Here is a 27,037-nt window from a genome sequence, read left to right on the forward strand (position 1 = left end):
GCCTGAGCTGTCACTCAGTTACTTGGCCTTACGAAATCTCCTTCGACACACAGTTAGCCCTGGTTTTCTTGCATTGGAACTGGAGAGCAGAGATGTGCGGAACAAGAGCAATCATATCACACGATCATAACCTGCGATATGGTTGGTGCACTGATAACAGAGAAGCTGTCATTGAACTGTAGGCTGTGTGTGCATAAGGAGATCACATCCATTAAGTGTCCACCCTTTCAGCACTGTACATTGCAGGTGTTGTTGTCATCATACCATCTATTCATTTCAAGAAGTATGCGACTAGTCAATTCAATGTGTCTTACCACTCATTCTTCATCACACAAAAGGTCAAGGTGTCTGACCTACGGCTGCAACTCTTCCCTTTATTCCTGCCACCATCCTGCTGACTATGCCTGTATGGGGGGGGGGGGGGTTCTACCTCCAGATATACTATATCTCCATATACCTGCAACAAATCTCAAATGGGAGTCTGTACATGGTCACTAATGCAGCCTTTGTTGTACCTATTTTGAAGGCCACGGCATGTAAATGTTAGTGAACCACAGTTTCACACCTCCTGGCTCTCCCACTGCCACATCCAGGGGCAGCCATGCGTTCCGTCACTGCACGCAAGGAAAAATACTGCGACAGTGTTGTTTTTTTCTAGCCTACTATTTCCCCTCAGAAACAACCAGACAATGAAAGGGTGTTTAGATGCTTGCAAGAGCCACGGCACGTTTATCCAAGATGAAAAGGGCGCATGATAAAAACGTTACCTAGGCTACCGTGAACACCTCACACCCCCTTCGCGGCCTTGAACGTCATGTTCCCTTATAAAAACTCACCAGATGGAGAGACAGGGGCAACATCAGGAGGAATATCCACAGATAGAGGTGGCAGGAGTTGTTGAATTTGTTCTGGTCCGGGTCGTGATACCAGCCCCCGGTCAGGGATGCCCAGACTCCCTGACGCAGGGTCTGCACAACCTGGGAGCCCATCTCTCCCCAGTCTCCTCCTCTCCGCTCAGGTTGGACGGACGGATGATGCCGCTGCTGCTGCTGCTAGGCTACAATGAAATGATCTCCTCTAATGCATGCTACTGTCGCTACGCCTCCATGTTGGGGCGATACAGCGCGTCTCCTGAGCCGTCTCTCTCATGCCTCATCGGTCTTCCTCGGCGTTGTCTTCTCGGCTGCCTTTCCCCATCCCAATGTCGACGCGTCCATTGCTGCTGCCGCGGTCCACATCTTGTCCTGTTCGTCTGTCTCTCCTTCTCCCTCTCCTCTCTGGCTGCCTGTACAGATGCGCAGCTCCGACTGACTCCCTCCCCCTACGCCTCCCTCCCTCACCATCCTCTCCTATTAGATGATTCCCACCTTCAGTGTTTATCTGCGCACAAACGCAGCCTTGCGGTTTGCAGGCAAAACAGCCATACAGTCAGTCCACACTGTGCATAGAGGCCGATGCTGACTACATGCAAGCCTTTGTATGCATGTGTGCAGTAGGCTTTTTATTGGCTATGCATGCTTAGAAGTAATGTATGTACGTATATTTAGGCTATTCTCATATTATATGTATGTGGATTTACAGCCTATGATGATTTTGACAAACACTATTATATACAGGCTATATTATTGTATCATCATTATTATTGTAAATGCAGTATTATTGTTAGTAGTAGTAGCAGTAGGAGTGGCAGCAGCCTAGTATATGTTAAGAGTGCATGTATTTGTGTATCCTCCTGTACATTTGTTCCTGGCACTGTGTATAAGTGTGTATAAGTGTCCCAACCACTTGAATTCCTTGCATGCCATGATACTTGGTCAAAGTAGTAGTAGTGGTAGCAGTAATAGTTGTATTTTCACAATAAAATTACCTTTTTGTTCACATGGCTAGTGTTTGTAGAGGAGTAAGAAAGTACGTGTGTGTGTGTGTGTGTGTGTGTGTGTGTGTGTGTGTGTGAGAGAGAGATCCACTATTCCCATAATTTCCCTGAAGGCGCGCTCTCCTCACACATTCCTATAGTAGCTCCTCCTTCCTCCCCCCTGCTGCTGCGGCGGTCACGTGTCCCTGACTGGACCAATCAGAGCGCACCACAGCCAGCAGCCACAGCAGCGGCGGCGGCGTCCCTCCGCTCCTCCGTTCAGCCTCCGCCGGGTCCACTCCGTCTGGCGACTGGGGGGTTGTTTTGATTAAAGTTGACGGACTTTTTTTAACCCATGTTTTTGTGGCCGTGCTGATGAGTTTGAAACCCAGGATGTTTGGTGTTTTTTGTAAGTGCTCGACCGTCGGCTGTTCTTCAAGTCCGCGGAGGAAAAACTAACTTGGGAATAACCGACCTTAAAGCCGAGAGGAGCAACTTTTTTCCCCCAACTGCCTTACTAATCAACGGGCTGACCTATGCTAAGCTAACCAGCTAGCCAACTCAGTGAAAATTCCCTTTTTAAGTCTACAAACGAGCAGGCGGACTTTACACTTAAAGGTCAGGCGACTAGATGAGATTTACCGGCTACTTTGGAGGAGAAACCAGTCCGTCTGAGCCTCGGTTTATTTGGACGGAGTGGACGGTGCAGGTGCACCTCTTGCGGCACCTGCGAAAACTTGTTAACTTAGCTCCATCGGTGGAGAGCTAACTTTAGCTTGTTCACGTTAGCATTGAAGTATGTTGTGGGCTAATGTTTCTCCACTAGCTGACATTATTTAAGGCATTAATTGTAGTCCAACTTTACTTTGCTGCTCATCCATCAGCCCATAAAGTGGTGTCATTAACTTGGAAAGTATTTGGGTTAACTTTAGCCTGCAGCCTCGCTAGCTAGTTGTTGCCCCTCATACAGTTGAACCGCAGTGGCGACGTGGATTCAGGGCTGTAGAGACTCTCCCCCACAGGACTTTGGACACGGTGTGACCCTGCCGTGGGCTGCACAGGGAAATCCCCTCTGTTCTCACCCGCCAGCCCCTCAGATGTGTCAGCATGATGGTTTCTAAAAGTTACCCTTCACGGTTTTAAAGTTTTCATTTTGTTCTAAAAGCTCTGCACCCTATGGTGCCGCTACGGCCACCTAAACATGAATGTCTCACAGGCCGCTTTCCCAAACGGTGAAGGGCGGCCGGGCGGCGGTGGGACCGGGGAGCATGCCTGGACAGAGTCCCCCACAGTCCGGGCGTGGGCTCACTCGGCCCCGCTGTGCCCGACCCAGTCCCTGTGGACAGCCGCGTATGACTACGAGGCAAGCGGCGAGGACGAGCTCAGCCTCAGGCGAGGGGATGTGGTGGAGGTCCTGTCCAAGGACGCAGCGATATCCGGGGACGAGGGCTGGTGGACGGGTAAAATCAACCACCGGGTCGGGATTTTCCCCTCCAACTATGTCACTTACCAGCCTGCTATCTACCGTCTCCCCGCTACGAGCGGGTCCGTGGGGGTACCGGAGCGAGTCCCGGGCTCGCCCGTCCAGATCCCCTTCAGTGAACTGGTGCTAGAGGAAATCATTGGCGTGGGTGGATTTGGCAAAGTTTACCGGGGCACATGGAAAGATCAAGAGGTCGCCGTGAAGGCGGCTCGGCAAGACCCAGATGAGGACATAACAGCCACCGCCGGCGGTGTTAAACAAGAAGCGAAACTTTTCTCCATGCTGCAGCACCCCAACATCATAAAACTGGAAGGAGTGTGTTTGGAGGAGCCCAACCTGTGCCTGGTCATGGAGTATGCCCGAGGCGGGACACTGAACCGGGTGTTGACCGGAAGGCGCATCCCTCCACACATCCTGGTCAACTGGGCCGTGCAGATTGCACGCGGGATGCACTACCTACACGAGGAGGCCGTGGTACCCATCATCCACCGTGACCTGAAGTCTAGCAACAGTAAGCAAAGATTAAAGTGTGTGTGTGTGCGTGCGCGAGTTTGAGAGAGGCAAATTAAGATGAAAAACCGATAAAGTCCTCACCGGGACTAATAGAGAAGCATCCACCTGTTACACATGCAGCCCATCCTCCTGAAGTTATTTATAGCCATGCTTTGGTGGCAGCTCAGGTCTGCTTGAGTAAGTGTGTTAGTGTTCGTGAACTCTATAGCCTCTTTTAAAGCAATTATTGTAATACACATCTACCCCAGACAATTCAATTTGTTTGGCTCCACATGTGTCAACCTAACACACAGATGGAGCTTATAGTGTGATATAATATAAATGATAAGAGGCATTGGGAAATGTTTCTCTCCTTCTCATTGATTATTAGGAAATCAGTTTTGTTATTACAGCCTGAATTGTAGTAGCTGAAAATTAATAATTGCCATACCGTTGCCATTTATAGAGGTGTTAAAGGTCTTTGGGTGTATGAAGTGGTGGGGGATACCATCAAGAGGATGTGAAATAAAGTCAGAGTTTGCTCAGCTGGGCTTCCCCCTCCTGTTGCATTCACCCCCTCATCCTTTAAAATACACACACACACCTACCCAACCCCCTCTCCACCCCAAGCTGAAATGCTGTTCAAATAAAGTCAGTGATTTACCAAACGCATAATCAGACACACTCAGTCCACACTGTCAGGCCATGTGCTCGACCAGTCAGAGCTAATACCACAGGTTATAAGGTAAAAATAAGTCAGACAGAGAACCTATGTAGGTGTGTTAATAGAGAAAATTATATTTACTCATGGTTTTTCTGTAGTGCAGGGAATGATTGCTTATTCAGCAGGGAGTGTCTGCATAGCTTCAAAATTGCTGCTGGCATTCATGTTTGGAAGAATAAATTAAGACTCTTTGTCTTAATTTGTAGGTCTCATTTTTGCATTTCTTGGTAACTTAGCAGGGTCATGTCGTTGGGACCTGGTTCAGTGCGGTAGGCCAAATACTGTGCTAGTTCCTCCATGGACTGGTAATTGACAACAGGCCAGCAAACTTTAGTCTGACAGGACTGAATAATGAATGGATCCGACTTGATGAGAAGAAGAATCTGAGTCATATACCCACTGACACGGGCTACCCACTTCAACTCAGGTGTTAAATGTGTGTAATGTGACTCCAAAGACAATTTCTTTCTCCCTTTGTGACCAGAAGCCCTTATCAACCTGGGGCCATGTGGGAAGCAGCTCTGGCGTACTGATGTCTGTTTATCTCCAGCTGTGAGAGCCTAAGTGTGAATGTAGAGACTAAACATGTTAAATGCACACAGACCATAACCATCAGATGAAGACATATTGATTAGATTTGGAAAAGCTAAAAATTGCCTCTCAGATATGCAGGGTCCTGTGTGGACTGACCATGAAAAGATGATCATAACATTTAAATGCTGCAAACATGACTTGCATACAGTACATTGTTATAGTTTCACTTAATAAACAGCAGAGAGTGCAAAAAATTTACATCTTATGAGAAAATACTAAAACTAGAATGTAGAAAATCTAAGAAACTCTATTTAGACACAGTGCAGTACTTTAGAAATTTCTAATACACTCTATCCATTAGAGTAAAACATTGTTTGTTTGCAGTTGACAAGTAGATTTTCCAGCAAAAGAATAAAATTCTCCCTCCTAAATGAAATTATCATACAACTTCAATCTGTCAGCGTGTCGAGTAATGTGTTTTATGCACATTACGTTTCGTGCCATGTGATGGACAGTGTAGAGGAGCCCAACCCTAAAAGTAGTCTTATTTATGATGGAAGATTTGTGTTAATTACAGGGCAGATGGAGAGAAAGGATTTGACTGCAGTTTAGACTGTTTAAGCTAATCGGATGTTTGGTGAACACACACAAACAAACTCCCCCGAACATGCACAGTGCTGCGAACACAAGTCAATGTGTTTGTCCTGCCACTTCACTGTGACCTAGAGACAGCATAAGCTTTAAGTAAAGAGAGAAAATTTAAAACTAGACTTTGGAGAGACCATTCTTCACGTGCTTATTGCAATCTTGGGCACTATTACTCACAAAGTGAGACCTAGACATTGAATTCTACCATTTGTTGGTGTTTACAGCTGTAGGTAGTTGCAGGTAGTTGATCATCTCAGGGTCAGAAGTCTGAACATCTGTAGTCAATATACAGTCTTATCTAAATAAAGAGAGAATGAAAGAAGCTGCGTGTGTTTGCTTTGAACCAGGACAGTGAGTTCACAAAGGACTCTCTCCTATACACAAACACACAAATGGCACCCTGTGGTGTGTTGGGTTGTTTTCCCAGTACAGACCTAGAATAATGCAGCTTAGAGTGGTTGTTGCATCTGCTAGCGTGGGCCTGTTGTCTGTTTGTTTTGGCGTTGTGTGTGCGTCGGTCAGTCCAAAAGGATAAAAGGAGCGAGAATTATCTACACAGGGGGTAAAAAGAAAATGGATACATTGCAATAAGTGGTTGTTAATCAGCAATCTGTCACTTTTTTAATATTTAATGAGCAAAATGTCTCTTGCTGCGTCTTTATCTCCTCTCGTTTTCTGGTATATATATTGTCTTCAGTGTTTTCACTCTCAGGGTGAACCAGGACGTAGACAGGTACATATATAGAACTAAACTTCTCCATCTTCACTCAACTACTCAGCCTGTCATTTATCAACTTGCAGTGTAGACATGCTCCACACAGACAAGCATACAGCTGTTTGATCAATGATTAGCCTGTAAAGTAATATGTTGGAAGTCAGCAAGATTTGTCCAATCTCTTTTGTGTTTTTCAACCTAATCTGTAAAATCCCAGCCTGCAGGGAGGAATGTTGCTAATGAGGGATAAAAGCTTAACATACGTTTGCACAATGGACTGGTCAAGCAGCGGTTGCTAGGCTACTGTGACCAGAAGAATGGCTAGGACTCGGAGGGTCTCAAAGCCCTCGTTTTGTTTTGTTCCGTTCATATTTAATCTCCCAGAGAGCTGCGGTACTCTTTTATTGCCACAAACTGAGGGGGTTTCCCTTCTTACTTCGTTATTTTTCTCCTTACTTACCTTCCCTCCCTTTTTCCTGTCTGCCCCCTCTTGCTCCTTGTTATTATTCAGGTCTATTTTTCTGGCCAACACAACTCTCAAACTTCAAAGGATAATACTGGAGTTACTTTCTCTTTTTATATTAATCAACAAACTTCTTGAAAAAGAAAGATTTTGTCCTGCTAACAAGTACTGTCCACGCAGCTTCAGCCTGATATAAGGTGTCTGTGTGCCATAGAACTCCATTGTCATCCAAAACTTACAGCTTACTAATAATGTTTTATTGACATGCTCATTCAAGTATAAATATAAGTAGTTCTGAAACAGCTCTGCAGCTATATTTGAAAGGTCTGGAGAGTAGCTCCAGGCGTCACTGTGCATGCACAGAGTTGTGACTCCATATTTAAAATGCTTTGCAAGTGGCGAAGAATTAATGACACTTTTAGTGTTCATTGTAATGAAGGAATATGTCTGTGTTTTAAAATTGTTTTTAAATGTCGGCTGAGTGCTCTGGTCTGAGTGCATAAGTCAGGCAAGTAGTGTAGACAATACTTGTTAGTAGGATACATTTATTGTTATTTTAGGTCCTCTCATGGATTTGTTGATAACATATTGTTTAGTCTTCAGTCATTCATTGCATCCTTTCATTGAGGCTTCCCTCTTTCACATCTTACAACTTTGATTTAATCTTTCTCTCTCAAGCTAGGAGTGGTAGTATTCATAGAGCAGTAGATAAGAGCAAGGCATCACAGTGAAACCTGGCCCAGAGCCAGCACACATAACCCACATTAACTTTGGAGTTTCACGTCTTGGTGCGAGCGACAGTATGCCAGGAATGTGTGCTTGAACGCCACACAAACTGATGGAGTTCCATTCGGAGCGTGTGCAACTGCATTCTCCCATCAATCTTAAGCTATTGTTAGACTTCATCACGCTGTCCGTGAGTTCCCCTCCTTCTTCCTCTCTCTCTCTCTCTCTCTCTCTCTCTCTCTCTCTCTCTCTCTCTTTGTGCACCCATCATTCTGTAGATCTGTGAGGACCTGGAAAACATCATAGAAGAGAAACGCATAGAGACACCGAAAGAATTTTCTTTTATGTCAAATTTGTACAGATGAAGACAAAACATGGAGAAAACATGTTGAATTCAGAGTTTAGAAAGATAACCATCGCACAATTGAAGGACCCTGTTTTGACCTAGAAGTCACAGCAACAAGGGCAAAGTCTTAGTTCATGTGCAGATGACAAGTGCACTTGTTTCCATCTCTGCATGTGTAGCCTACTGCACAAGGGTAAGTTTATGTTCCAATATAAATAGGAGAGTTGTGATGAATCTTCTCAAACAGTCACATTAATCATCGCTCACTCCCAATCATAATTGATGAAAATGGCCCCCCAGATGAGGAGGTGCATCTTCATGTGGCTTTAGCCCTGTAATACATTTTCTTTCTCCCTTGGGCTGAATTAAAACTGCCCCATCACACATTTTCTGCCCTGATACCCAAACAGGGCGAACAGACAGACACTGGCTACCAGTTCGATGCCTAGCTAATTTACATCTTCCACTTCATTTTGCCTGTCCTCCTGCTGTTGCACTAAACAAACCCATTATAGTTATCTGGGTGTGAACCACACTACTTCTGTTGGAATAGTTTTGTAAAGGAACACCTCTTGAACCACATTTTTCATTACTAGGTCAAAACAAGCTCACAACAGGAAAGAAACAGTTCGAATTGATGTAGCTCAGAAAAAGTAGCTATCAAGAGAGTCCCTTTTCTCCTCCTGTAACCTCTAGAATGAGTAGAATCTAAGAGGAAAAGTTACCAAAGCTTGACTAGGTGTTGCAGGGCAACTTTTCTCAGGCTTCCCACAATTACCCCTGGTGACACACAGACAGTTACTGCCTGTCTTTTCTCTGACGAGAGAATGGGCAGAGGGGAGAGAGGAGGAGTGGAGATGCTTTCACTGTGTTTTTTATGACCTCTCCCTGACTGCACCTATTGTTGCAGGGCAGGGTGAAAAGGAAAAGGGCCCACAGCTGAGAAGAGCTGCCTTCCAAATCAACCAATCCCCTCCCTAGTTCCCTAGCACATTGATAGATGCTAATGCAGCAAAAGGTACTAGCTCTACACCGTTAACATTTGTTACCTATTAATTAGCCTAGTTATGGGTTAGTTCAAGCTTAAACAGACACAAACTAGGAGAGGAAGAGGACAGACAAAGAGCAAGTGGCCCAGAGAGACGTGACCATGATAGATGGATTTAGCCAGCCATTAGCCCTGATCCTTTTCCCATCAACCAGAATGCCTGGGGGCACTCTCATTTCAACAGGGAGAGACAGACCAGTCGGGGAATGTTTAGCAGCCTTGTTTCTGCTTACTACAGGAAGCCCTCTTGCTCTCATGCTTAGTCTGTTGGCACAGTTACGAAAATACTGCCACGTCAAGTTAGGAGGCTGCACATTACAGCTGCAACCATGTTGCATCAGTGCTTAGTTATTCCACAAAAACATAAAATAACCCCCAGAATTATCTAGAAAACTGACTACTTTAAATAAAAATCTTGTTAGTAGTAGATTGGTAGATTTAAATGTATACATTTATTAGCACCTTGAAGAGCCGCAGCATTGTTGCTACAGAGAAAGATTTAGAAATTAGCTAACTTTGTGTTTCATTGCTCACAATCAATTAATCAATTAATCAATCAATCTTTATTTATATAGCGCCAATTCATAACAGCGTTATCTCAAATACATAAAGAGCATACTATTTCTAAACATGTTGTTGCTCTTATTGGCAGTTTATGTCAATATATGTATAATAAGCATGTAATACTATTGTATATGGATGATGAAAGTACTAAACATGTGGGTGAAAACACAAAAACAGAATATTGCTGAAAAGACAGAAGTTGAAGGGTACTGCAGCTGTGCTGTGTCCTCTAAAACTGTCTAAAACTTCTTTGACTTTTTGTTTTCATTCATCTCTAGTTTGTGAAATTTCAGCAGCAGTGAGGTTGCAGAGAGTAAAACTTGAGGTATTTTTAGTTTGTTGAAGAGAGAAAAGTGGTCATGTTTGCCCAAAAAGTGTACATTTTCTTTTTACCTTGAGGGAAGAAAGCAATGGGAAGAAGCGTGGGACCTGCTTTGAAGGCAGCAGCTCTGCTTCTGATCTTCCCACTGTTCCACCATGAAAGATTGGTCTGCCTGAAGATCCACTGTTAGAAAGGGGAATTAAATGGGGGTTGGACTGAGGGTGGGGTCTGCCCTGGAGGCATATCCATCTCCAATTGCGTTGCACTGTTGTCCGCTTCAAAACATTTTCTTTTCAAAAGAGTGAGAAAATATAGACTGAGAAAAAGCAGAAGCACAGCAAACAACACACGGCCTTTGAAGACAATATTTTAGGGCAGAGAATGTAAACTATCACAGGATATTTATAATTTTGATTACCAAATTACAATGGAAAAACAGACTTTAAAGGAGTCTTAAACTATCACAAAATAGAATATCTGATCTATTTAATATTTTTATCACACCAAAAAGGTTTCCTGTAGTTTATGCAGATTGCAAACCTAATAATCTCACAGTAGTAATAACATAATTATGAGCTACACACAGCTGCTTTGTTAATGTAAACTATAATTTTCTCTAAATGGGGTATTTATAGTTAACACAAGCAGTGATCCACTCCTAAGTAGCATCTTCTTATTCTATTGACATTTAGTATCTTTGCCAAATATTCAAGCATAGATGATGAGTTCTTTTTTTTGTACCTTCATGTTTATGAAAAACAGAAGTTTGGTTGCTTTGCCCGTACAAACAACCCTAGTAAACCAACAAATTCAAGGTTGTCAGTTTTCATGCATTTGATATAACCTTGAGCTATTTGTACTTGTTTGTGTTGGACTGTGCAGTGCTCAAAATTTACTGACATGTCCTACTTAGATGGGATTAAAATCATGAGATGCACAAGTAGTAATTAGGTTACCATTACCCCACCTCCACATGTTAAACCTGTCCTATCCAGACATGCCTTAGACTGTGGCTAGCCAGTCTTCAGTATTGTTTTGCAGTCTGATTTCATGTATTAGCTCAGGTGTGTAGGCTTTACATTTGCTTACTTTACTTAACACAGGCACTGGATCCATTTTTCCAGCGCATGGTGGGTTTCAGCCTGGGGCTCGACTATTAGGGAGACCCTAGACAGAAGTTAATACATGGAACTATAGCTTCAAAATTACATTCAAAAAGCAGAAAATGCTCTGGTTATCACAGGACTATTTTTTGGCAGTTGTTACATGTAGTGTTTCCACATAATTCTGTGGATATGGAAGTAAAATGTAACAAATTCATTAAACTAGAGAGATGTGTCAAAGAATAATTGTGTTAAGATTAATCTCCTTCCTGTAGGACAGGATTATATTACAAGCCTAGACAAAATAACATGATATGGAGTTTCTTGTTGAAAAGCTGCTGAGATTAACCGTCCTTAGACACGAGAATAGGGTGAAGAGGTCATGGGAGGTGGACTTCAAAAGAAGGGTGAAGGGTAAGCTATTAGTCACTGAAGAAGAGGCCATGATGAGTGCTTACTCAGCTTTTTACTTGCCTAATTTCCAGATTAGCCTCTCCTTTACCACCTCTATGCTATTAGATAAACTATTATCTCATATGTAGTCAAATTACACTGGTCCCATTGTATGAATTTACTTACTTAATTTATCTGTAGTGATGTTGGGTGCTGTAGAAATGTGTTTTCCTCAGTTTTTACAGAAAATACGCTTTGAAAAACATGTGCATAGATGTAGGTTTGTGAGACAAACTGAAATGTATTGATGATAAACTTTATTTCTGTGGCATAGTTTGTGCGTAAATGCAACACAGAGTGGCTTGAACTCCACAGAAATGTTGTGTGGCTATAGTCAAAGCCCTTGAGCTTTAGGTCATTTTGCTATTTTAGTTGATAATGAAAATAAATGTTATTTGCAGCACGAATTGCTTATTTTACCTTGTCTATTTTATTTTGTGAGACTTTATTTTGTTTATTATGTATTTATTTCTCAATTCATTCTCAGATAAAAGTCCAGAGCTGAAATAATGTCATCATCCATTGTATAAATCTAACAGAGCATTCAGTGCAGTCAATACAAATGTAGACAGATGAAGACAATGTAGAGTCGCATATAATCACAGGCTAACCAGCAGTCAACTGTAACAATGCAGTGTGTTATTAGCTCGGCTGCTAAAGGACTCCAGTGGCAAACAAAATGGCTGGCTGAGGTTTAAAGGTATTTTTATAGCATAACGTCAGTACGGAGTCATGTAGACAGGAGCTAGGTCTTTTATCAGAAATTTCTAGAGGGCTGACACTGAAGTATCATGGAGCTACAAAGAAAGTATTTGGCATGATACTCTATAGGCCAATCAGCGTAGACGGGTTTATCCCAAAACCACTGTTGTTCTAGGTTGTGTAACTAACCCATCGTAAGTCATTATAAACCTCCAGAGCCTTCTGGGAGGAATCTATGGAATCACTGAGAGAGGACTTGACAACAGGAAGTAGGACTATATCATTGGTTTAGTGAAACCTGTTTGTAATGGAATTCCTATTGTTGCAGCCTGAGCAGAGGATCCCCTCTGTGCCCGAGGCAAGTAATAGCACCAATACCCCTGTTCAGCCAGATCAGTGGAGTCACACTATGGTTAAAATGCTGCTTAAAATCATGTAAGGACCCTTTTGAAAATACTTGTTGATGACCTGAAGCATTTTGACCATCAGCCTCTGTAACTGTGTCAAAAGTGTGTCTGAACAAACTGTTCCATTTTTTTTGTTTGTTTATTTTTCAAAAAGAAACCAACAGAGACACTAGTTCAGAATATTTTAATAGTTTGTTATTTATAGGAACTACTTTATAAACAGATTCCTGTATTAATTGGGATGATAGTTGAAGTGAAAGGGTTACTTTGCTGTTGTGTTTGCAGTGGACAAGCTGAATATTCCTGGTGGTTTCAGTCAAAGCACTATATGTATAAATAATGCATAAATTAATGCAGACTTATTTAAATACAAACATGCAAGCGAGGATAGCAGACTATTAGCAATATGATATATCTATATGATATAGTTACACATGAATGGAAACTATTTGAAACATAAACAGCATATTATATTAAGAGTTAAACGGTATGCTGTAAATCTGTATATAGAATCTTGTTTTGACGAGTATTAGTTTCACTCTTATGCAAGTAAATGGGTTATTGTATATGACATACAAATTAATCCTACTTTTGGGATTATTGACTATGCATTCTGATCTGATATATACAGTATAGTGAGGGGTTACTTTGCTCTTGTGTGCAATTGTGCTGCTTGTGTCGTGTCGCACCTTGGGCTACAAGTATGAATGATTGCTGTTTTTTTGTCATTTAAGTGCCAGAAAATTGTGAAAAAGTTCCTGAACCTAAGTCGACGTCATCATTAGCTTAAAACTGACTACCAAATGTATCCATTTTCAAAATAAATGATTATTTTTTTGTAACTATTGAAGTATAACAGCATGACTTTGTAATATGTATTGAACAACATAATGAAATTTATATTAGCCTTAATAGAATGTGTGTATGACCATTTTCATTTAAAACTGAAGTTACTGCAAGCACTGTATCAAAATTGAAGTCCTATGTTCAGTTTTCTGCATACATAGATTATCAGTGGACAGTTTTTAGCCCAAGGTCTCTAAGGGAATTTCTGACCACACTACCTGCTTGTGAAGTCAGCAGCTCTTCTCCACCCTTCCTACATCCTTCAGTAGGTCTGGTCCAGTCTTGGCAAGTTTGTTATGTAACTGGTCACAAAGTTTTGTTAACTAGTACTGAGGATCGGTATGTGAACTGTAGGTTAACCATACCAGCTGGGTCCCAGATGGCTGTAAAAGAAGTACATAAGTGTAATATAGGTGCATGCTTGTGCATGACTGTGAGAACTGTTGAAATGGAGTTGTAATATAGGTGCATGCTTGTGCATGACTGTGAGTGAGTGAGTGAGTGAGTGAGTGAGTGAGTGAGTGAGTGAGTGAGTGAGTGAGTGAGTGAGTGAGTGAGTGAGTGAGTGAGTGAGTGAGTGAGTGAGTGAGTGAGTGAGTGAGTGAGTGAGTGAGTGAGTGAGTGAGTGAGTGAGTGAGTGAGTTTTGGCAGGCAAGTTTGGCACTGCTGTGGAGGAGTAAGTCCAAGGTCAGTTAGTGATAACACAGCGCACACGGTGCAGCTCCTTCATTCAAGTAATACATTCACACACATCAAGGAGCCACTGCTGGCAACTGTTAACAAAACTGTAAGTGTACATTGTGATACAGCAGGTGAAGAAACTCAAGTGCCTTGATGTGTTTTAACTTACACTAAGTATCTTTATTCTAACTTTTTTCCCATGGGAATATTACCACTGAGTTTATGTGCCAACAATACACTCAAGTGTTTGTTTTAGTCCTTGTTGTTTCCCTTGTAGCTTGTATTGTATCTTACACTTAAGTGCCTCTGTCAAACCATCTAAATGAACATTTAGTTTTAGTTTCTTTGCTCAGTTTGACATTTGGTAGACTCAGCTCAACTGATAGGACACTTTCACACTGACCTGCAGTGGTAGGACTGCGTGTAAATAATGAAATGGGACATTTTGTAATGTGAGGAGATCTTGGCACAGGTAAAAACAAGAAAATAATACCAAGAGGATCAAAGAGTCTGTTTTGGCTGTGGATGCACCACTTCATGGAAAAGTCTGCTTCTTTTTTATCAAAGAGATGATAAGAATATGTGACAGCTGGTGTGTCAGCACACAGAGTAGGTTTATTGCTGTTAAAAGGAAACATTGGACAGTAGGACAATGTGTGTAGTAATGATACAACGACAAGTGTGTGTACTCTCCTGCACTGACTGGTTTTACTTTCTTAATGCTAGAATATTTAACTTAAACTCAAGTTTCAGTTTGTTACATTTCTGTATTTATAAGTGGCAATTGTCATAAAAACATTTTTTTCTAAATAACAGACATTCCCTAGCTCTAGCTTTTTTTTTTGGCTGTTGGTCAGACAAAACAACACATTTGGAGACAACATCTCAGGCTTTAGGAAATTGTACTCTATTTTACTCTTTTTGTGTACATTTTATGAAACAATAAAAATAATCATATTATTCAATTATGAAAAAGATGAGCTATATATTTTACACCTATTTGACTCGTATTTAAATGTTGTTCACAGTTTCACAGTAGTTTAATTTTTGTTTTTCAGTTTTGTGCCTTTTCTTATATGAACATGAAGTCATACGTATCTAACTGAGTGGAAAATGGTCTATATACACCCCTTTATTTGAAAATACATCAGTAGTCGACACAATAACAAGCAGAACAAAAGGACCACTTTGAAATATGCAAGAAAAATATGCATTTTCCAACAAATCAGTGAAAAAACAGTTCATACTGTTCTGGTATTCATTTAATGCGTGCAGCCCTGAATAGGATGAATTCAACATCCGTTTGAGAGGAAAAACTGATCCTATTACAGCATCTAAAGAAGTTTGATAAAAGTGTTTTAAAATCCTTTTTATTTTTATTTTGTGCAGTTATTATGGATTGTGTAGTTGTCACTTGCACACAGTTGTGTACTTGCCAGAACCAGTGAGAAAAACATATGTGCGTGTCTTTTTTAATGACATAAGGGTCTTGACTTCGCACATCAGTGAGTTGTGGCTTCACTGTGGCAGGGCTCTCAGGCCAGGTGTAGTGTTACAGGCAGGTTTGGAGGGTTCTGGTTGTCTTTAATGTGTTAAACAGTTTTAGGACCCGGGGACAGGTGCTTTGTGACGCTGTCAACCTTCTGTTTCTACAGTAATAAATGACCTGCATACCTCTGTTGGCCCTGTTGAATATCGACTATCATCTCCTCACCTGCACAGTTGTCTTTTTCTCTGCCCTCCACTCTTTGTATGTCTCCTTTCTTTATTATCCCCCCTCACATCTGTCACTTTCATCCCAATCCCGTCTTTCCACTTTTCCTTTTTTCCTCAATCACTTGTCTCTTATGCACTTTCCCTCATGTATTTTCCTGTTTTTTCCTGCTCCCTGTCTCTCTCTTCCATGACCCCACTCTAATGTATTCCTTCCCCTTCCTCTCTGTTTTCAGTTTTATTACTTGAAAAGATTGAGAATGACGACATTGGGAGGAAGACCTTGAAGATCACAGATTTCGGCCTGGCCAGGGAGTGGCACAAAACCACAAAAATGTCAGCTGCAGGCACCTACTCCTGGATGGCTCCTGAGGTCATCAAGTCATCTCTCTTCTCCAAAGGCAGTGACGTCTGGGGGTATGACTAACAACACACCACACACAGGCCCAAGAGTAAAATACCCACTCTTACTCATTTGTCTGACCTGATTCCTCTGTCCTTTGTTAAATATTCCTTTTCCTCATTCTCTTTTTATGTTGTCCACCAGCTATGGAGTCTTGCTGTGGGAGCTGTTAACAGGGGAGGTGCCATACCGTGGGATAGACGGCCTAGCTGTTGCTTATGGTGTGGCGGTCAATAAGTTAACTCTACCAATCCCCTCCACTTGCCCTGAGCCGTTCGCCAAACTCATGGAAGGTAAATGAACAGAGGAAGGCTTCTTTTTCTGTCATTTCAGGACTTTTTTATTCTACTTTTTTATTTGTTAACATTGATGATGTTTGAATAATCATATAATTTTTATACATCTTACTGGACCACAGTATCATCGCAGTAGCAGTAGTTTGTTTTGGCAAGCACTCATAGTTTTCTGCAGTGGTTGACTACCAAAAGTAGATGAAAAATACATGCATATGCTTGTAACTGTACACTGCAATGTGTGTGTCCAGAGTGCTGGGACCAAGACCCCCACGTGCGTCCCTCCTTCTCCTGTATCCTGGAGCAGCTGTCAGCCCTGGAGGAGGCGGTGATGGCCACAATGCCCCAGGACTCCTTCCACAGCATGCAGGACGACTGGCGTGTGGAGATCCAGGAGATGTTTGATGAGCTCAGGACCAAAGAGAAGGTAGGGCAGAGTGATGAGAAGCAGAGATTCACGCAAGGACACGTAATCCATGTATGGACACTGACATGACACCATACAAAAAAAATGAGGGGAGGCAGGTTGTTAGATGTAGGGAAGGTGAAAACCTGATGTATAATATATGTAACAGACCCCCCATCCTTCCTGTACTGTTCTCTGCATTTCTGATGATGCATGTTGACTAATCTGTTATTAAAAGTTGGTCTAACTGCACTGAATCACTTGGGACAGCTTTTAAAGACTAAAAAGCTTAACTGGTTACTTTCAATGGACAGGCTAATCGCACGTTTAACAAAACGAGTCATTAATGGCAAGGTGCTTTAGCGTACTTCCCCTTGTTAAGACCTTAATCTTATTCCTGTAGAAGTCTCCCGTTGGTGGCTTAAAGAAGGGGGTTAATTAGTGTTTGTAGAAACAGCAGGATCAGCACACAGAGCTGAATAGTGAACTGAATGACACAGATACTGAACCCCACAGGTGCTGTTTTTTGTTTTAAGAGATTTAAATTGTGCCTTATACTTAATAATTTTATTATCTTTGTACTATATATTCATGCCTTTTTAATGTGCACCGTTGTGTTATGTAACTGTTATGTAACAATTATCCAAATGAATCACTTTAACCCTCAGCTGATATAATCTACACAATATGACCACTATGAAGTTTACTTGGTATGCAAAACTTTCAGAAATAAAGTAAAGAAAAAATGATTTCAGCATTACCTAACATTTTCCCATCGTAAATTTCCCAAGATTACGTGTAGAATTAGTCGCTACATCAGCAGATTTCCTGTAAACATCCCACAGTAATCTGTGTCTAGGTGGGTGGCTGAAGGGGCTTGACAGTAAAGCTGCTTTATAGAAGTCATCCAGTAAGGATTATTATTACTCAGCTGAGAGCAATTAAAGAGAAAATAGAGGGAAAGAAGGAAGCTAAAGAGTCCTCCCATGGCTTACTCTATGTAACACAGCCTGAAACAGCAGGCAGTAATCTCCCAAAAACCAACTTTTTACAGACGGAGTTGTGTCTGTCTGCAGGAGCTTTACTCTCGTTATAAGAGAATTATAAATTGTTTTTCTACCTGCTATGTCTTTCTGCAGTGCATTTTCTCTTCTGTGTCGAAAGAGAATAGTGTCTAAATATTTATAATAACATGACCATGTGTAGACAGTGGGGGTAATAAAAGGGAAGTGCAGGGGCAACTTGGACAGTCACAAATGTTAAGCAGAAACATGGCTGTAAAAGTGAATAATAATCCAGAGAAGGCAAGAGACGAGCTGTCTGGTCAGTGTACTTCCCTGTGTTTTAATGATGCAACATATCTGTTGGCTGTAATCTGAACCAGGCCTCACTGCAGCAGAAGATGGTTTATCACATTGTCTAATGAAGTATTTGACAGATATTTTTTTGCCTGCCAAGCTAATGTAACAGTTCAGCTCCAGATAAGACTAACTGATGCTCGTCATCGTAGAGCTCAAACTGTGTTTTCTCACTGGCCACGGAAGTCTGTCTGCCAATTTAACCATAAATGTATCTTAATACCTGGTTCTTCCAGGAGCTACGTTCCAGAGAAGAGGAGCTGACGCGGGCCACACTCCAGCAGAAGTCTCAGGAGGAGCTGCTGAAGCGCCGGGAGCAGCAGCTGGCAGAGCGGGAGATTAATGTGCTGGAGAGAGAGCTCAACATCCTCATTTTCCAGCTCAACAAAGACAAGCCCAATGTGAAGAAGAGGAAAGGCAAATTCAAACGTTCTCGCCTCAAACTGAAGGATGGAAACCGCATCAGCCTGCCCTCAGGTGAGTGAACGGACTGAACTGATGTCTCGACTTTTTCTAATCGGTGGTCTAGTGTGAGAGGTGAAAAGAACTAAATTGGTCCAACCTTGAGATGGATGGCAGATAAAAGCTGGAGTAAAGGACTTAAACATGGAAATAAATGTCTGTCCAAACGAGTTCACACAATGCTTATTAAGTATCACTGCCAGGTAAATCTCTCCTTCATAATATACTGGAGTTTTTAAATCTGGTGTTTGTGTTGACAGCCCTGTGCTGGCACATCGGTCGTGATGTGTTTTACATTTGCCAGGCAGCAGCAACTAGGACTATGGCAGAAAAACCTACGAAGCGTTCCAAGAAGTTTCTGATGCTCCACATAAAAAAGAAACTTTGGGCATACTTTACATCACAAGTACACGTCGACAGTGTTTGTGTAATTACGCTCACTGCCAGAAGGGGGAGACAAAAGTTCCACACCGCAGGTTTAATGTGAGACATTGACATTGACAAAGCAATGTCACCTGGGTCCCCTACATGAGCAAATAGCATTTTCATTCTGCTGTAATTAGCTGACAGTATTGTTGGCTGCATCCTGTCCTGTGTTTACAGTACAGTTAACTCTGTTTAGGAAGCTGATTTAGATCCTGAATGAGAAGATTTTGTGTGTTAATGCTTCAGCACTGTTGTTTAAGTATAATATTAAAGCCATTCTAAGTAGCTTGTTGAAGTGGTTGTTTTATTTCATAATTATTATTAAATAATTAATAAATTGTGAAACTGTGGACAAAGTCATGTTGTCCACAACATCAAGTACTAATACTGTAATAATGAATGATTGACTAAAGTTTTTGTTTTTGTCTCATACATACAAAAATGCAACACCACAAATTCATATAAGCCATAGGTGTGTACTGATGTTTCCAAACAATACTACAATCAGATTTTCAGACATTTTTACTTACAACAAAATGAATAAATCACTGGCAAAACAAAGTGGATTTCTCCAGTATTAATCAGTAGAATAGTAGTATCTAATCTATCTAATCTTAAATAATCCATTTTGCCTTCTTTTTCAGGCTGTTGAGACAAAATGAGCAGATTTTAAAATCTAGAAATTAAACAACCATATTCAATGCTTGATCATCTGTACACCAGAGTATTTCATTTGTCAAGTAATTTTGTGGAAAATTGAAACAATCGAATCATCATAGTACATCAAGTGTATATGTTATGTATGTTGGTGTGTAATCTCTCTAACTGTAACTGTTCTGAGCTCATATTGACCAAATTACGTCTCTTCATGTGATGCATTTTGCAGACTTCCAGCATAAGATCACCGTGCAGGCGTCGCCTTCCATGGACAAGAGGCGAAGCCTTCACAGCACCAGCTCCTCCCCCCCCAGCAGTCCCACACTCATTCCTCGGCTACGAGCCATTCAGCGTACGTTCAGTATTTGTTTTTCTCCATATTCAAGTTTTCCTGAGTTTGAGGTGTGAGTGTCTCCTCCACCTCTGTGTTCGTAACCTCATGGTTCTGTACTGTATTTTCTGGCCTGGATTATGTCTGTTTACTTAAAAACATACATAGCAACTGGGAACATGGGAACAATGTCATTCATAATGACAAGACCCACGTGAACAAAAGATCCTGAGCCACAAGCAGTCAGCCAGTTGTTTGAACAGTTTGATAATGTTGTTAGTCATGCACCAACGCACCTGCAATAACTGGAACAAATTCCTCCTGAGCATTCATGGTAGATCCTGATATTCAGATAGAGGCTTGTTGCCCAGAATCACTGTATTTGTTATTATTGTCCCTCATGGAGATGATTGATATGAATCAAATTCGGCAAAAATGACTTTAAAATTTAAATTTTAAATACATTCATATTGATTCATGCTCTTACCTACATCCACACATATGGTTTTCTATCACGGTTATACTTTTAAAATACTCATTTCAAGTTGATTTTATTTAAATAAAATCACAAACTTTCCTTAAAACGCAAATTTAGCGCTCCCTTGGCAGATGAAATAAAGCTCTTGTTAAAGTTGGCCGTCTTCCATTTTAACGTCCCGTGTTGAATGTGCTGTTTCACATCAGGTACAGTGCAAGATAGGAGGATGGCATCTGCAATATTTGTGTCATAAAGCCTGTGTTGGTTAGAGGTAACATGTATGTTTCCCTCCTCAGTGACGTCCCATATGCAGAGGGACAGTTTGCATGTTTACCAACAGGATGTTGATCTGACCAGCGAGCTCACAGCCTACTGTGGGCTCAGGAGGAAAGGCAAGCTAATGGCTAACACATGCAGCCTTAGTGTGGACTCCTCAGCAGCCAAGCGCTACATGTGTCGTTTTGCTAACTTTGGCATTTGAGAGGGTTTGATGCTTAACAGCTTCTCATTGGTGGGGAATGTATGTGCTGGTTGGCAAAGTTTTCCTGACGTGTGGATCATAACAAGACTTTGGTGTTTGCTGCTGGTTAAAATCGGTTCACAGGTTCTTTACTTAACCTGACAATCAAACAAGCACATGACAACAATGAGGTTTATGGCACAGAGTTGGGCCAATCTACTGTTGATATTTGTTTTTTAATCATCTTAATTGAATAAAATAATTGGCGCTTTTGAAAACCTCTGGTAGTTTTGTTAATGAAGACATTTTCCTAGTTGTGGTATTTCTGGCCCTGGTCTGTTGCCCTGACATCCTGCCTTCCCTCACACCTTGATAACACCTTCACAGTCACTAACCCACACCTGTCAGATGCTTTTATATCAATGTTTTGGGATTTGGTTTCTGCTTTTTGGCTTTTGGATTTTACATTTGTATAAATTGATATATGGTGGTGATATTTTCTAGTATGCAAAGTTAAATGGTCAGTCTGACAACGCCCACGACTTGTGCTGTGGTTGTTCGTGTCTGTGGTAAAATTTTTGTGGTCACTGTTTTAACAGTTACTCAAGATGAGAGCAACCGTACTTGGGGCCGCAGCACCCTCTTCAGGCCAGAGGAGTTTGATGATGTGAAAAAAGGAATCAAGAAGAAAGGAAGAACTTGGGGCCCCAGTTCAGTACAGAGCAAAGAAAGACCTGCTGCTGCAGAGAGGTAGAGTGTATGCACACACACAGGAAAAAATCAGAACACAAACCAAAACCACATCCTCATGTGTTGATGTTATTTTTCACTCATCTGTATGTTTTCTACTGTCATAAACAACATAAGATCATATACCACAAGAGACTCGACAGCACCATGTTGACGCTGTGTGTGGCCAGATAGGGATGTATTCTGACAAGCAGAGATTGGAGAGTGAAACACAGTTTAACAAATTATACTTACCTAAACTTAATGCTAAGCTTAAAGTCTTAACCTTCAAACTGTCCTTTGAAGTAGGTTTCAAACTGAAAGAGGTCCTCATAAAGATGGCAGTACATCCCTACAGACAGTCTGTTTTATGTTTTCCTGTCTGTTGTTTTCAGAGTGCGTCCTCTGTCAGATGGCAGTAACCCCTGGTCCACCAGCCTGGTCAAGTCTCAGAAGTCTGTCCCCCTCGCTGCCCTGTTTGCTGACCAAGGTGAGCTGAAAACCCATTATAATGTTGTGTGTTTTAAAATTTGAATTCACATGAAGATCTTTTGTAGTCGTGTGTGATATTTGAGTAATTATTGTAGAAGTCTGCTGAGCATTTTGTTGACTAACAGCCTGTAACAACAGTTAGTCTCAGTTTTTAGTGCTTTTGTACTTGTAAGATCTAAAATAATTTTAGTTATTGTGAATGATGGACTGGTCCATCAGTCAGTTGTTTATAATGATTTCCACCTCCGTTGTTTTTCAGCAGGGGCCAGTAAAGACGAGGCATTCTCCCAGGAATGTCCTGACAGCAGCTCCAAGCCAAAGCAGCTCAAGTTCCCCAACCAGGTGTATATCGATCTACCTCTGTGGAGGGACGAGCAGCAGCCTCAGAGCCCTGGTGGCCATTGTGGGCTGGGAGATGCGGGGGCTGGGGCAGCAGGTCAGGTTGGCTCGCCAGAGACCCCGGATGACCCCTATACCACCACGTCCACCTCATCCACCTCCACCACCCCACAGCTCACCCCCACCAACAGCCTGAAGCGGACATCAGTTCGCCGCAGGACTGATTCCGTGCTGTACGGCTGCGGCTCGTTGCTGGCTTCAGTAGTGCTCGGTTATGACATTAGGGAGGCTCTGAAAAACTCAGCCCCTGGGGAAGATTGTGAGCCCCAGCGTGAGGAGAAAGAGAAGAAGAAGAAGGAGGGCCTGTTTCAGCGTGCGACTCGGTTCCGCCGCAGCACCTCACCACCAAGTGGCCGCCCCCGCAAAGACGAGGCATCGTCAAACCACACCTCCACCCAACCTGTCAATCTCCTCTCCATGTCAGCCATTATGGAATGCAACTCCACCAAGTGTCTCCTGCAGTCTGAGGTGGAGGTGTCAGAGTGTAGCCCTGGGAAGGTTGAGACTGTAACTGTCAATCATCACACAGAGCCATCCAGAGCCGGCCCAGCAGCATCTACAGAAGGTCAGAGTAACAAAACTGCAGCTAACACACAGACGCCAGTGCAAACCCAAAGCCAGCCACCAGAGCAGAGCAATCACAACACAGGAACACGCCTACGTAGGAAGAAATACACCGCCAACCACAATAGTGAGTAACACAAAACAAGGGGGAAAGTAAGCACCTATGTATGGGTTGAAAAAAATATTTAAGCTCAAAATGTTTCTCCTCTGTCTGTTTCCAGCCAATGGCCCACCCACCCTGCCTCCTCCAGCCACACAGAAGAAGCAGGAGAAAGAGAAAGACGGAGCGTCAGAGAAGCCCTCTGGTGGGGACGCCTTCTCCAGACCACGGCCAGTGTCGTTCCGGGCCAAACCCCACGCCTGGGCCCTGCTGCGAGGACGGAACAAGAGCTACTCCCTGGGCCACTACTCCGGAGAGAAGACGGCACAAAACCTAAACATGGTGCTGTCCTCGGAGGTGGGAATGGGCTGCTCCCTGCTGGACATGGACACAGAGGGCCAGAAACGAGACTGCACCGTGCCGCTCTGCCGCATCCAGAGTTCCCCAGGACGGGCGTCTGTCTTTGAGCTGGAGAAAGAGTTCCTCTCTTAGGAGCCTTGAAAAGTGATGTGCTGTGGTCATAGTTCATCCTATACAATCTAGAGTGTTCCAGAACATACAGACAGAAATGTTGGCCTAAAACTCCAGGAGGGTTTAGAACCAAGCTGCCTTTTTTTCCTCCATTTTTTTTTTTTTTTTTAAAGTTCTATAACATAGAACCCAGCTTTGTCTTAGCTCTAGAACATAGTGATGTCAATGTTCTAGAGAGTTACCAAGTCTGAGACTTCCAGTAGACATCTGTGTCACAGGGGTTCTAGAATGTAGACGGTCTGTCACGCTACCATGTCTCATTCTAGAACACACACACTCTTAGTTCTGAAGCAGAACATTCCAGAGCTGGATCAGCAGCTCTGCCTCTGATCCCTCGGTGCTCGACTGCCACCTCTGTTCGCTCACCTCTCTCTCTCCCCCTGTGTCACCCTCTTCTTTTTCTGTCGGTGCAGCTAAACGTTGACCGCTGCTGCAGCTTTCGCAACACAATACCCTCACCTTTTTATTTATATATATATTTTTATAGGTAATTTAATATGAAGAGACTTGACCTTAGCAACCAGCAGGACATACATTCCATGTCAGTTTCAAAGTTGTGCGATCACGCTTTTAGATTTTTTTTTTTTTGACTTGAGAATCATGCATGCATGTACCCTTAAAATGTTGAACAAAAAGAAAAATCATTATACCTTGTTTGTAAATATTTCTTTTTATCCATTATCGGCCGAATGCTGGCTGTTGTTTTGTATTGCATATATGGTGTTTTATGACTGTTTAAAAAGTCAGCGATGCTGCAGTATAGGTGGTTTTCTAGGGACAGGTTAAACACGGCATCATAACAGATGCCGTGATAAGTATGTTCCCTCCCAGAATGCCCTGAAGATTTTAGAGATGTAGGTAGAATAACACTGGAAGTCCTACAAAGAAAATATGGAATCTTTCCATTTAAAAGTTGGATTAAATATGAAATGACTTTTGTGGCCATGTGTTGCTTATGTGGATTTTTCTAAGAGTATTTATAGAAATTTCTTTCCGATTAATGTTTCCTATACTCAGCTCACTGCAGCTCAGTGAGGAACACCTTAGCCACGGCTGCTCATTTCAGGAAAACTTGCCCCAAATGAATGAATTTATAATGTAATCCCGACCAGTCCGGGTGTACCCCGCCTCTCGCCCAAAGTCACCTTGGGATTGGCTCCAGCCCCCCCGCGACCCTGAAGGATGAGCGGTATAGACAATGGATGGATGGATGGATAATGTAATCCCCTTGATGACAGCTGATTGGATGAAACTGCAATGATGCAGCGTAGTGTCAGATTTAAATTGAAGGATTACTACACAGCCCGGGAGTGGCCACATGTAAGAGTTCTTATTTTAAGACAGTCGATGCACAAAGTGGAAACACTTTGTACTGTAAACTAGACAGACCCAGTGCCTCCAAGTACTGAAGTTTCTCATTATGTCAAATCCATCAATGTCATGATTGGTTTAATAGCCTAATTGCACTGTAAAGTTTAATTGAGTCAGATTTTTGCTTTATTTCTATTTGAACACAATCTGGCTGAAAAAGAGTTAAGACACCGTTAACCTTTCTTTATTATACTGTAAACTCACAGCCAGTGTAACAGCTCCCTATCCTGATGTGTTTAAAAGGTTTTTCTGCGGACTGCTGTGAACTTGACAGTATGCAGATCTGACTATGCAGGATCTACTCTGTGCCTGCTGCCATGGTCACTCCCGGGCCCTCACTGAAAAGTAACTTGGCATCTATTCACATTTGTTTACTGACCCCCCCCCCCCATCTTTTTATCGCCGTCTTACTTCAGTCCGTTTTTAAGAAGTTTGTGTGTCCCATGTTCGAAGGACAAAACAGGGCTCATTTACAGCAAGATATGAATTCCCAAATGGTGTAAATATAATTGTGATTCCTGATGTGTGTACCACTGTGGCATCTTATGATGATTTAGAATGTGAAGTATCCCATGTTCTGTATTTTATGACCACTGTCTGTCAAACCAACACTGTAAAGGCCTTACTAATCATCAGACTGTTAAAGGTGCAGTTTACAAGCCAAGATCTTTTTTTTACCCTTTTTTTTTATGGATTAAGGGTAATCTGTAAATACCATAATGCATTGGTACTGTACATTCCCCTCAACGTATAATATTTTAGCCTGAAGCCACACTGCAGGTTTGTCGTTACATTTACAAAACTTTATTTGCTAGTGGATTACAGAAAGGTTGACATAAAAATTTCACTACACTCAGCAAACTGCAGCGAGTTATGAGTTATCGATATGGGGCATTCAGGCTTCTGGCTAAGGGACCAAATTCAACGGGAGCAACAGTAAGGCCTCTCTGTCTTCAGGACCAAAACCACTAAATGAACTAGCTGCTAGCGAGGAGTTCTTACAAAGAGAAACTACTGGTACGAAAAACTTCACAACAACCTCAGAGGCGCAGCACTGTCGCTGAAAGACCCCGGCACATTTTGATCAAATTAAAACAATGTTTCCTTTAAATCTCTGAACGTGTTGGGCTTAGCTTTGAGTACACCAGTTTCAATGAACAGTTTTTGATATCATTACAGTATTGGTTATTTCATGCCTGATTGATCAAGGGTATCAAGTTTATCAACATTTTGAATAAAGTCGAAATCAAGACTAATGTTGCCTTCTTGTTTTTCTGTTGATGCTGAATGACCACAATTATCTTCTAAGTTTTCGCTATTCAGATCATTTCCATAATATTCCATTACAAGTTACAGCTTTCGAATTTCTGCTTGAAAGTTAAGTATTATGAGCAAAAAGTATTGGCCTATGCAACTCATTATTACAGTATAAGTACAGATGTATTAATATGCATGTGGCAGTGTACTGATGTAGCTGATAAAAACCTCACAGTGCATAAAATGAACTATTTTTCATGTTTCAAAAGAAGCAGTGTTTTGTACATCAGGTGGTCAGCTGTGCTTACAGGGAAACTTTTTTGATTTTCAGTCAGTGTTGATGGTAAATGTAGTCCATTGCACACAGTCAAACCTATTCAGCAGAACCAACAGAATTGATTGGACATCCTCATAAAATGTGGTTTGACTTTAAAAGGAGTCTGACATTCAGTATCTTAAATGTTTTTTATTCTATGTTGACAAATCCAGTCAAAA

General features: G+C 42.0%; 2 protein-coding genes across 3 annotated transcripts in view; one reads left to right on the forward strand and one right to left on the reverse strand.

Annotated features, from left to right (window-relative positions):
* Positions 1-989, reverse strand: part of pcnx2 (pecanex 2) — a 30,549-nt gene extending 29,560 nt beyond the window's left edge. Inside the window, exon 1 of the mRNA XM_070840918.1 lies at positions 837-989. Within this exon, the coding sequence (XP_070697019.1) occupies positions 837-989 (153 nt within the window). The remainder of the gene's footprint in view (positions 1-836) is intronic.
* Positions 990-2,153: 1,164 nt separating this feature from the next.
* map3k21 (mitogen-activated protein kinase kinase kinase 21) lies at positions 2,154-25,304 on the forward strand. Of its 2 annotated transcripts, none has more exons than XM_070841108.1 (10): positions 2,154-3,849; positions 16,062-16,242; positions 16,373-16,521; positions 16,773-16,948; positions 18,522-18,762; positions 20,060-20,182; positions 21,699-21,849; positions 22,224-22,318; positions 22,580-23,410; positions 23,505-25,304. In XM_070841108.1, the coding sequence occupies exons 1-10, from the start codon at positions 3,057-3,059 to the stop codon at positions 23,873-23,875; spliced, it is 3,111 nt and encodes a 1,036-aa protein (XP_070697209.1). In that variant the 5' UTR covers positions 2,154-3,056; the 3' UTR covers positions 23,876-25,304. The 2 variants fall into 2 exon arrangements, with proteins under 2 accessions (XP_070697209.1, XP_070697210.1); XM_070841109.1 differs by having other exon boundaries at positions 22,583-23,410.
* The last annotated feature ends 1,733 nt before the right edge of the window (positions 25,305-27,037 follow it).

This window comes from Pempheris klunzingeri, chromosome 12 (genome assembly GCF_042242105.1).
Source record: "Pempheris klunzingeri isolate RE-2024b chromosome 12, fPemKlu1.hap1, whole genome shotgun sequence".
NCBI classification, from domain to species: Eukaryota; Metazoa; Chordata; class Actinopteri; order Acropomatiformes; family Pempheridae; genus Pempheris; species Pempheris klunzingeri.